The sequence below is a fragment of the Copadichromis virginalis genome, linkage group LG13 (assembly GCF_057382275.1).
Source record: "Copadichromis virginalis isolate Kocher_CV1m ecotype Utaka linkage group LG13, C_Virginalis_male_GT1.1, whole genome shotgun sequence".
NCBI classification, from domain to species: domain Eukaryota; kingdom Metazoa; phylum Chordata; class Actinopteri; order Cichliformes; family Cichlidae; genus Copadichromis; species Copadichromis virginalis.
In genome coordinates, this window is record NC_140630.1 from 19,586,987 (window position 1) to 19,599,146 (window position 12,160).

At 38.3% G+C, this 12,160-nt stretch overlaps 1 protein-coding gene across 2 annotated transcripts; it reads right to left on the reverse strand.

Annotated features, from left to right (window-relative positions):
* Nucleotides 1–583: 583 nt before the first annotated feature.
* On the reverse strand, nucleotides 584–7,961 carry ap3m1 (adaptor related protein complex 3 subunit mu 1). Of its 2 annotated transcripts, none has more exons than XM_085477855.1 (9): nucleotides 7,571–7,961; nucleotides 6,951–7,228; nucleotides 4,446–4,617; nucleotides 2,819–2,956; nucleotides 2,616–2,701; nucleotides 2,403–2,536; nucleotides 2,064–2,271; nucleotides 1,705–1,849; nucleotides 584–1,590 (listed from the first exon to the last, which is right to left on the reverse strand). In XM_085477855.1, the coding sequence occupies exons 2-9, from the start codon at nucleotides 7,221–7,223 to the stop codon at nucleotides 1,490–1,492; spliced, it is 1,257 nt and encodes a 418-aa protein (XP_085333981.1). In that variant the 5' UTR covers nucleotides 7,224–7,228; nucleotides 7,571–7,961; the 3' UTR covers nucleotides 584–1,489. The 2 variants fall into 2 exon arrangements, with proteins under 2 accessions (XP_085333981.1, XP_085333982.1); XM_085477856.1 differs by having other exon boundaries at nucleotides 6,951–7,281.
* Between the last annotated feature and the right edge of the window lie 4,199 nt (nucleotides 7,962–12,160).

Here is a 12,160-nt window from a genome sequence, read left to right on the forward strand (position 1 = left end):
AAATGACACTCACTGGATATTTTCTGTCCTTCAGGCCATTCTCAGTAAACCTCAGTTGCATACACCAGCATCTATGCCACATTCAAAGTCACTTAAATCACTTTTCTTCTGATGCTTAGTTTGAACTTCAGCAGGTCATATCAGTCACATCTACATGCCTAAATGCAGTGAGTTGCTTTGGTGTGATTGGCTAATTTCATATGTGCATTAACCAGCAGTTGGACTGATGTACCTAATAAAATGTCCAGTGAATTTACATCCAAAAGACAGAACACACTGGTGAGGTTAGCAACAATGAAAGTCCTCAGGTCCACTGAAGAGGAACAACAAAAAACAAAAACAAAACATTAATCAGCCTCAAGACCTGAAAGGTTTGATTAAATTCATGCAATAATTTGTCTATTGAAATATGTGCCCCTAAAAATTGGGGCTACACAAATCCCTACATTTATGTTCAACCTATTAAATTCTGAACTTCTTTAACTGTCTCACTGAGGTGGTCAGAGGAGTAAAATTAATGAAATCTGCGTTACTATCCAATTTTTGAAACCAGAAAAAGGGTGAAAAAACCCAACCACTCAGCTTTCATTTTAGAGTTTTTATAAGACATCTTATAAACTGAAATACAGATTCAACTTCATACAAGAGCTTTAAGTAGTATTTCCCACATAAACAATTGATTGTGTAAATGCTGTGCTGAGTAAAGAAGCTGGAATTGAGGTTATTTGAGGATCTTGTGGACTTCAGACAGAAGTGTTCCCGATAACCCGTCTGAGTCACTGATCATCAAACGATGACCACCACACAAGTCTTCACCACACTTGAATGGAGGATATACATTTTTTTGTTTTAATTTCCTCTGGCATCCAAAACATGACGTTTTGTGCTATAAGAAGCATCAGAAGCTCCTCCAAAAAGGCCACATAAGAGAGGGAGTGCAAAACACCAGCAGGGCGTGAAGACACTGCAGCTGCTTAGAAAGTAGATAAAGAGTTTTCATCTTTCAAAAATAAAAATATCTTTATAAAACTGACTAACGAAAAAAAAAAAAAGTTTTCAAAGGCAGGTCGGTTTATTCTCAGGCAACATGCAGGCAACTTAATTTAGGTGCAGAGGTGCAGTGGTGAGCGTGGCAGTGAGCTGTAAATCTCCTTTTTCAAACCAAAATATTCCCCTTAGGCAACACTCAAAATGTGTTGGATTTTAAAAAATTAAAAGACAGAAAGGAACGAGTCACATTCAAACTGGATAGAAACTAATAGCACTTCAATTAAGTCACGCTGATTATTAAGGCTTCCCTTTGCAAGCTGCAAAAACCATCAGTTCATACAAATATGATGCTAAACAAAATAAATAACCTAAAAAAATGCAGAATTGTTCATTAATTACAATGAGCAGGTGGATATGTAAGACTTATTGGATAGTTGAGTCAGCGGTGCGGCAAACTTCTATTTGGCATGTTGGATTGCTGACCTCTGACAGTAACTGCTCAGGTCCTCACTTGGAATTTGCCCGCTTTAGTCACATATTTGACACCTTTAAATGGCTTGTACGTCTCTCCGTACATGTCGAGACGGCTCACTTTAAGACCTGCACAGAGGAGGAGAGCAGTGTAATATAAATCAAGGAAGATAAATAACAGGGCTGAAGGGATCGACGGTTTTAAATTTCAAACTTGACTGAAGTCATGCTTTGATAGATTACCTGATATGGCCAGCTGCTGGATCTTTAGGTCAATATTGAGTGAGGGGTTCTCTTCAGGGTTAGGCACTCCTGTCTGCATACTCAGACTGCCTCGCAAGTTGGGAAGCTTCTGGGGGTTAAGCTTACCAATGTCCCAAACCAACAACTATCAAAAGAGGAAAAATAAATGCTTTTTATTCATTTTAGTGTCTCCAAAACATCCACAACTGGACCAGGACAGGACCTTCTCAGGCTTTTGGTGACTGATATTCAGCACACCTGTGTGCAGGTTTGTAGTAAAGCAAAAGGCATCCTAACTGCGCGCTTAGCTCACTCCTGCTGTGTTACTGCTCATGACAGCCTTTGTGGTGGCTGGTTACCTTTGTAGTGAAGTCATAGGTGTAGTTTCCCTGTGAGGCTGTGAGGTTGGCATTAAGCACAGCCTTGGGCATGTGGACAGTGACTTTCAGGTCCTCCACTGTCTTCCCCATAGTTTGCTTGGGTCCAATGGTGATGTCGAGGCGACCGCAAGATCCTGCCTCAAAGAAACTGATGCTCTGCTTCACATACACTGGAATAGCTACAAGACTGAGGAAGGACATAAAAAAAAAAACAATGGCTACAATAAACCTGAATGATTGGTGGTGTGAATGTTCTTATTTAAGTCAATTAAATCTGAATTATTTCATCTCCAAGTGAGAAATGATGCCCACGCTTACTTTTGAGAGCTGATGTGATAGGTCATGAGCGTGAAGTTTCCATCCGGTGGGATGAACGACAGGACACGCTCCGACTCCCAGCGCCTGAACCGCACGCATGGGTGGAAACTCACGTCATCAAGAAGCCGAGGATTCTGTCATCAACAGCAAGAAGTGTTAAAAAAGCAAAGCACTGACGGTTAGGCATAAAAGACTGAGAGGAAGTTACCCCACCATAAAGGACATCGTCAGGTCAGGCATCCCACTGAGTTTCACACAGGCTTCAATTACACCCTGGATCTCTGCAGATACTGTCGTACCTGGAAAAGGAGGAGCGATAAATCTCACCTATGAAACCTTACATGAAGAAAAGGGACTTCAAAATATCCAGCAATATAATATGTGCTGATCAAATACAAATAAGTGTCAGTTTGTACCGGATTTGTCCACAATGGCGTCTATCTCTTCTGTCACATCAAAATACGCCTCATTATTGGTGTATTTGACACCAGCCCGCCTCCATGGGATGTTTGACAGCTGACCTTGTGGCAATGTTTCTCCAACATTACTACCTCCTGAAAAAGAAACAAAACCAAGGTGAAGCCACAAATGTACACATTAACACTGCAGAGTTTACTTGTACTTTAGAGATGGCACGATACCACTTTTTTATGTCCGATACCGATATCATAAATTTGGATATCTGCCGATACCGATATGAATCCGATATAGTGTTTTTTAATCAACAAAACTGTTTTTTTAAATATCTTGCTGCATTTTGCAAGTCTGCAAGTTCATACTCAAGTTTAAAACAACAACTACACTAAAGCTATTCTGTTATACCTGTATACAAAAAAAATATTTCATAGTTCAGCAATACTGATCAATCTAATAAACTTAGACCTACACCATCCTCCCTATTCTGGTATTTTAAAGAGTACTTAGCAGAAATATTAAGCAACCTAACTAATAGGGTTCCAACTCCCAGCAACAACAAAAATAAATAAATAAAAAATAGGGAACCACCCCTCACGCTCCACCTCATGATGCTTAATCGACGTAATCAACCTTAATTTGATGCAGTGTGAAAAAAAAATGCACAGAAATCAATTATTTTTCAAGAAATATTAAATAGATTCAACATCTTTCTTCAACAAAATTGCAGACTGCACAGATGGTACCTTCCCAAAGGAAAAAGTACTATAGCTTACTAGGGTATATATATTAGACTTAATAGTCACTATATACAGTAATTGACTTCTATTCATTTTACATCAAATTAAAACTTTGTGTGTCAGATAATTATTTATTAAAAGCTAGACATTTTAAATGAGAATAAGAAAGAAAAGTATGTCTTTGTGCCCCCTTTTCCCAGTTAATGCCCTATCGGCCCCCCTGGCTAAACTTTGCTAGATCCGCCCCTGCACAGTTACCAGCGTCAGCTACGTAGAAAAAGATCGAGTAGAAAGTAATATTAAATAAATTCTAACAACACCTTATCAAGCTTAAACGTACTGCTGTTGTTCAGCCGCTGGTTTCCTCTTTCTGGTGCAAAGTGGGCCAAAAACAAAGACGGACTCGCGACAGAAAAGCCGATCAGCTGATCATTTAAGCAGTTTCACGATTGAAGTAGCAGCCGGAGAGCGAGAGGCAGTCGCTCGTTAAGCTTAACGCAGGAATGCTTTACAAACATTCAGAGATGGACTTACACACTTGCTTTACTTCTCTCGGGGATAACTTTGTCGGAGATGAAATGCCAGGTTGCTAGCGAAGCTCCAAATGCTATCCAGACCACAGGTCCTGCATGCCACAGCCGCTCTATCACGTGATGCATACTGCTCCGACTGCTAACGTTCTGAGGTGAGTTACGGCGTGTTGCAAGTTTTGTGAGGTGCTTTCGTGATATTTAATGGATCGGATTACATTTTTTATTTTTCTCCGATATCCGATCCAGTAATTTAGGTCAGTATCGGACCGATACCGATACGTAATATCGGATCGGTCCATCTCTACTTTAGTTTAGAGGTTGGTAAACACTCCAAAGTCAGGGTGACCTCCAGTTACCTGTTAGCGTGTTGACGACTGATCGCAGGATGTTGGGAGGCCTGATCATCTCCTTGAGGACGTTGGACTCTGTTGCTAGTGGAAATCCATTGTCCAGCATCTCCTCCAACAGCTCATAAACTATCACCACGTTGTCACTGATCACACTTTCGGAGCACTCTCCAAAGTAGTCCTGTCAACAAAGCTGCCCGTTACACCAAAGCCAAAAGTTTATGTAGATGTTTTTCAAGCACTTATACACAAGCAAGCCATCTGGGGCCCATCAGAGATGTATCCGTATGGATGTTCATATTAGACGATGCCACTGTTCTCCGCATCATCTACAGCACAAGGACCAGGACCAAGGCCATAAAAAGTCAACCAATCGGACCACTCTCTCCATGACCAATAGGATCATGATCATCTTTCAGCAGGATAGAAGTGGTATGCATGGTATAAGTGGTAACATGTGTAACAACACAATATTTCACAACTTTTGCTGTTTCACAAAGTCCTTTATCGTTTTGTGTAAGCAAAATCTATCAACATTGAGAATCTTATGTAAACAACTTTGCTGGATGGGTTGGATTCAACACTTCAAGAGCAGGAATTTGGTGAAACTGATAAGTTGTTAAGTGTGCATGAAGGTTATAGTGTGAAAATCTGGAAAATGTGGTGATAAATCAACAAACAACCTCGATCTTTAACACAGGATGGATGAAGTCCCATTAAGTGCTCGCTCGGTACAAGCTTCACTTAAATCTGACCAATACTGATGGAGTAGTAACGATTCTTATGGTTGGTGGACAGAGGGGCAAATGTACAAGCCCCATGACTCCTTAGGCTGGATGAGCCAAAAATGTAATTATTATATTTTTATATACCTCCTTTAATTTTTACAGCAGGTACATTTTATCTTACTCAATACTTGCATCCATGGATCATTCCTGTGCATTACTTTATTGTAATAGAAATACAATGGTTTTTTCTTTTTAATTATATATATTTTTTTATTTTTAGGAAGATTGTTTTCTGATGCATTTCTCGTGGCTTCATGGTGTAGAGTTAACACATTATGTCAGCTCCCTGGTTTGAGACCTGAATAAGACAGGAACACCTGGAAGGGTTGTGTCGGGAAGGGCATCCGGTATAAAAATCTACCAAAACAAATATGCGGCTCCACCTGCAGTGGCGAACCTTCATGAATAAGGGAACAGTGGAAAGCTTTCTAGGATGCACTGGTGGAAAGATTACTTTGTTAACATGATACAAAAGACACAATAATGAACAAGATAAAAAAATAAAAAATAAAATAAAATAAAATAAATAAATAAAATGAGTATTGGCCTCTGTTGCCATCATGTCCATATAACACACCAGAAACCTTTTCTGTAAAAAGGATCATTTTATATTCTTACTTCCTTAACATGAATATTTTCTCCAAGACTTGCCTACACACACTCACACACTCTTCTCTGATGTTGTAATGTTGTACTCTAACCTGGTTACTCTCTGGAAATGTGTCCCTCGATCATTTGTGTGTAGATTTACTTCCTTGGTCACAAAGAGTAGGTAACTAAACACTTGATTTCTAATTTATAGGGAGTGCGAAATGGTGAGACACATTTGTTCCCCGGGTTTGACCGTAACACAAAGTGTCACTACAGGCTTTGTGTAGTTTTAACGGGCTGCTTAGGTTGCCTTAGAGCAGGCAATGCCTTAAAAGCCTCAAGTCATGAAAAAAAAAAAAAAACTCCCCGTGTAGATTAACAACCACAGTTTGACTAGAAGACTGCTTTAAGATGTTTCATGCACATGTGTGGCTTTTTTTTTTCTTGATTACTGCACTTGTATTGAAGGTGAGTGTGCACCTGTCAAATCCTAAAATTGAAGCTTCTTGTGCAGCGCCACACTCCTCTCCACACTCCTGCTACAAATGGATCCCTTCCTCAGAGTCCTGTTCTGATGCACACTGGTGAAACGCAGTGGATTTCCTCCACTGTGTCAGAAACGGTGATACAGGTCAATGGAAGGAAGTGACACGGTTCAGATCAAATGTTCACAGAACTTCTGATGTCACTCTTGTAGGCACTTCCCCACAAGACCAATACTTTGTCTCTGGGTTATAACTGGAGACCGAATGGGGCGTCCGTTCAGAAGCGTATGAGAGAAGAAGGCAGAAACTTCTTTTGTTATGCTCAGTTAATAACTACCATATTTGAATCATCTAAGGTTTCCCATTTGTATAGGCCCAGGCACTGACATTCTTACTTGCACATGATACACGGTTTATGCGTTTTAATAGCTGGTTAAAACAACTCTGAACGATTTTCCAAAATCTCACATAGGAAAGTAAAAATGACACCTTCCTCCTTAACTGTACAATCTCTTTTGTTTCCTTAACTGCATTCTTCCAGACCATCAGCTAAGGGGAAGTGAAATCTGATCACTTGACGTGAACCACAATCTGTCTTACTTCTTCTAGACACAATCAAAGACTTGAAGAACACAGCGCTCAAACCACACCTGAAATGTGTCCGCCACTCTGTGCAGGAATTCGATGACAAACAGTGGAGGGACCTCAGTCTGGATGACAGAGAGGAAGAAGAGTTTTCCCCTGTATATGGAGATGAGATAGTGGTGTGGGGTCTGGAGGACAGGGGGCACATTCTCTGGATCCACTGCTTTCTCCCTTGCCTCGAAGAAGTAATCGCACACACTTCGGCTGATGACACTCTTCCAGTGTTTCTCCAGGAAGATGTCTCCCAAGTGATTAATGACGAACAGGCTGTGGATCATCTCAGCTGCAACAATGAAGTGATTGTTGTTGTTGTTGTTGGTTGTGCTCAGTTATTAACTAAGAGTGACAGGCAAGGATAAAATCAGCAGATTTTAAAATAAATAAATCCTGACAGTTACCCGACATTGCGCAAATCAAAACAAAGCGATGTCACTTTTTAACATGTACCTTCCTACAGTCAACCTCTCAAACTAACTTTAACCTCAGGTATAAGAGTCACATTGCAATTAACCTTAAATGTGATCAATAAACCTGACAGTGAGAGACGTAACAGCCGCATGGCAGCTCTAAATATATTTGATAGCCTTAAAACAATCACAAATCATAAAAAAAGAAAAAGTTTTACCTGCTGACTCCACTCCTCTGTGCCAAGATTATTACTTTTGAGCCAGTATGGCTGCACAACTCCCCGAGCAGCTCAGGAGACGCCTGCAGATCTACCAACACGTAAACGCAACGACGCCGGTACAAAAAGAAAACAAATCAGAAGGTCAAAGCCTACATATTATTAAAAACATTATCCTGGGTGGTTTAAATACCAAAGCAACCTCGGCGTTAACTCGAGCCGCACTTTGATAACAAAGTTTCGGGCTTTTTCATCAGGCTATATTTACGGACAGCTATAACCCGGCGCCGTGTGGAGGGACCGGGGCTTGTTTCCCCTCAGTTTTGTTTGTTTGTTTGTTTTTTAAATTTAGACTTAGCACAAATTTACAAACTCTCAATGGGAGATAAAATTGGTGCAATAACATCGAAAAAAGCCCCCCAACCCCCCCACCCCACCCCCCAAAAATAGGAAAAACAAAAGAAAACAAAAGAACAGTTACAATATAAATATGTGAAGGCCATTCTTATGACATTTCACTTTTTTTTTCTAACAACATTTTTCCATACATGAGGCTTACTTTTTACATACATAGGGCACATTCATTAAAAGGATAGAAACTGGGTCACATTTTCACATATCAAAGCAGCATCTTCACATGAGTCTTTCAACAGTTCTAAAAGTGACTTTAATTCAATCTTCAACCCATTTAGGGAAGGTTTTTTGTTTCGCCATTTACACTTATGGATATGGTATTTGCCCATAATTATTACAATGTTACAAAGCATGACAAGTTCCTTTGACAGATTATCATTATTGTACAAACCTATGTTAGAGTAACTCATCCAGTTTACCAAATCCTGCCAAAATTTAGTCGTTACTGAACAGGGAAAAAAAAAAAAAAAAAAAAAAAAGTGGTCAATGCTTTCTTCTTTTTGTAAACAAATTTATATGGCTCCATCTCAAATCCAAACCTTTTTTAAGCGTTTCTGCTGCTGGGTAATACCCATTAATTATTTTAAATTGCATTTCTTCAACTTTGGGTGGGATATACACATTTTTTGAAATGGCCTATTTGTTTGTTATTTTGAAATAACGCCCTTTTAATTTTGTGTTTTTGTTAAAATCGTGAAATAATATATTTTTAAACATTTTATTTATGGTTTTATTACCACACTTTTTATTGATTAAAGGAATCTGATTTAACTGTAAAGAAGGTAAACTTATTTGTCCTTATAATGGAAATGATTTTGCATCAAATTCAGCACAGGTAGAAGGATCGCATTGCAAACTCTGTTATATTCTCTAAGGGAACACTGAATGTTAAACTTGACTTTAAAAACACCTAATTCGAGAAACTGCCCCTTCTCATCAAGTAAATCTGTTATAAAAATTATCTATTTTTCATACCACTCCTTAATGAATAATGACTTCCTATTAATTGTCATTGTCCTGTTATTCCACAAGGTGGAGCCATGGGGCGTGAAGTTATGGGAAAAACCCATCTTCCAATAAGACAAGACCTGCTTATGGTATTCTGACAGTTTGACCGGCAACTTCGATATATTAAGATCACATTTCAGGAGAAAAGCCAACCCTCCCACCTTTTTGAAAATATTTTTGGGGATATGAAACCACATGGAGTCAGGCTTTAATATAAAGACTTTTAACCAATTTATTTTAAATACTCCAACCACTGATTGAAAATCAATGGTCCTTATACCTCCTTTGGTGTATTCTTTGACCAGTTGTGATTTTTTAATGTAATGTGTTTTATAACGCCGAATGAATTGATTGATTACGGAGCTAATCTTTTTAATACTATGCGGGGTAATGTATAATGAATAAGCTGGGCAAATCATCTTTGAAACACCCTCTGACTCTGATAATAAATTGCGTCCAAAAATTGCAATGTGTCTCGTTAACCAATGATTTAGTGTTTTGGACATAGCATCGATTTTGTCTTTCAGGTTTTTTGACTCTCTAATTTTGATGTCTTTATTTAAATAAATGCCAAAATATTTAACTTCATTTTTCACAGGAATCAACCTCATGCTGTTTTCCAAAAAGTGGCAAAAGTTCAGTTGTTTTAGGGCCATTTCTATTTTAGTTATGTTCAAATCTTCTTCTAACAATAATTTATCTTCCTCATTTAATTGTTTTTACCCGATTTTTGATCATATCAAAGAAGATATCTGCATTCTCTTTTTGAATTTTTTGCTTATACAATTATAAAATGTGTTCATTTCTTAAGTAAAAAAATGAACACATTTTCTCTATCATAGTGCCATCCTTACTCAATTTAGTTTTTTTTTTTTTTTTTTCCTTTGTCTACGTTTCTCTAGGTTATAAAATTAAGATGATTCCCCCCCCCCCCCATGTTCAATCCACTTGGCTTTAGATCTCACATATGCTCGCTTAGCTTTTTCCAGGTACACATCGTCTAGTTGTGTTTGTAAAGATTGTAAGCTTTCTGACTCTTCTGCAGTTATATCAGGCTTACCACATTGCAAATGTATTTGTTCAATTTGATTTTTCTGTTGATACTTTTTCCCAGATTCTATAGCTAGTTGTTTAACACTGTATTTGAACCATTTCCATTTGCCAACATTAGACATCATGTCATCAATTTCTAATTTTATTTTTTTAACTTGTGTACAGAAGTCTTTGTTCTGCAATAAACTATTATTAAATTTCCATATGCTTTCAGCCCTTTGTTGTCTACATAAGGATAACGAGAGACTTATTAGACAGTGATCAGTAAGTGGGGTTGATTGGGTTTCACATTTAGTAACATAAGTTATTATTTGAGAGACAAGCCAATAATCTCGTCTTGAACATATGTTTTTATTTGTTGGACTCCTTGGAGCACTGTCAGTCATGGATTGGCCTCCCCAGACCCCGAACCTCAAAATTATTGAAGCAGTGTGGGACAAAACCCAGCCAACAACCAAACAAGAGATTTGAATGTCCTTCAAAAATCCTGGAGAATGATTCATTAAGACTACTAACTGCTGCCGCACTTATAAGGTGTTAATACAGTATGTCTAAATGAAAACATAACTGTAAATCCAGACACCTGAGGTTGTGCTTAAAAGAATGATACCAAACAAGGCAAAGTAAATCGTTTTTAAAGGTTAAATAGAGGGAAAATCAAAAGTAGAGAAAAATGGCCAATTATACCGTGGAGCCCAGAGGGTTAAACATTTTTTTTTAAAGTAACGCAATAGTTACTTTTTTGAAGTAGTAACTAGTAACTTTAATTACTTTTTCAAAGTAACTTGCCCAACGCTGGTCATAGTTGGTTCTAGAAAAAAAAATGCAAAGATCTTGAGAACAAATTTGAGATTGATAGAATGATACGGGAGCAGAAAAATAAACATGTGGAACTCCTGACTCCCCTTCAAGTTGAAAATAGGTAACTGAAACAAGAAATAGGCCCTGGAGCACAAACTAAGCCAGGCAATAGATGAAAAACAAAAAACAAAACTTTATAGAACTGAAGCAAAAAGATGATTGAATAAAACACGAACTCATGGCCCAAGAGCAACTAAGGCAGGGTTGTCGAACTCCAGGCTTCGAGGGCCGGTGTCCTGCAGGTTTTAGATATCACCCCGGGTCAACATAAAACCGAATCAAATGATTAGTTTATTAACAGGCCTCTGGAGAACTTTAAGAAATGTTGAAGAGGTAATTTAGATATTTAAATCAGCTGTGTTGGATGAAGGGCACATCTAAAACCTGCAGGACACCATCCCTCGAGGCCTAGAGTTTGACACTTGTGAAGAAAGAGAATAGAAGATAAATTATGAAAAAAAGAATAACAGAATATGTACTCGAGGCCGACACATTTCTTTACTGTCGAGAAAAAACTTAAAGTTGTTTAAGAAGAAAAGGCAAATTTAAGGTTGTACTTCAAAAATAGAAAAAACAAGCCAAGGAAGATTAAGCGGAAAAGGGCCCTAGCAGAGAAAAATGCAGTGCTGAAGAAAAACAACAAACTCTTGGACCTGCTTTTGGACGGGGACCGTGTGTGTGTAAAAATGTGTTACAGCTTAATAAAAAGGTTATTCTTAAATACACTGGTGCCTTTGTAACAATGCAGGGTGAGGATGGGAGTAGTTGGAAGCTGCCACTGGAAGGCTTTAATTTGTCTTATTTGTGTTCGTTTTATCCAAAAAAAGGAAAGTCAGAATGAAAGTTAGATGATCCACCTCAGCGAGACGATGTTGTCAGAGAGAGGATCTCTGATACAGTCAGGTGTGTCTTAACACATCAGCCAGTGTGGGTGAAATGACAATCTCTCTGAGTCATGGTGCGAACCCCGAGCTGGGGCTCCTCCCCAATCCACCTAAGTTAAGAGAAAAACAAACGCTTTTTTCCATCAAAAACTTTTCTTCATCAGGGTGGAGAGCCTCCAACCTCTCCATGCTGAAAATGATGAACAAAAAAGCTACAAAATACAGAGAACTGCTTGTTACATGTTTGCATTATGAAATAAATTAATAATTAATTAAATAGTTGTCTATTTCATTTATAAACTTCACTATTTCATTAATTATTTCATCTGTGGTACTTACCCATCAGTGTATGTTCCCTGTGTTTGCATAC

Bases quoted from the DNA above. Each gene is read 5' to 3' on its own strand.
- ap3m1 (XM_085477855.1), bottom strand. From the start codon at position 7,223: ATGATCCACAGCCTGTTCGTCATTAATCACTTGGGAGACATCTTCCTG. The intron at 2,702-2,818 runs GTACAAACTGAC...CTCCTTTTCCAG, and splicing joins CGCCATTGTGGACAAATCCG to GTACGACAGTATCTGCAGAG. The intron at 2,537-2,615 runs GTGGGGTAACTT...TGTTGATGACAG, and splicing joins ACCTGACGATGTCCTTTATG to AATCCTCGGCTTCTTGATGA.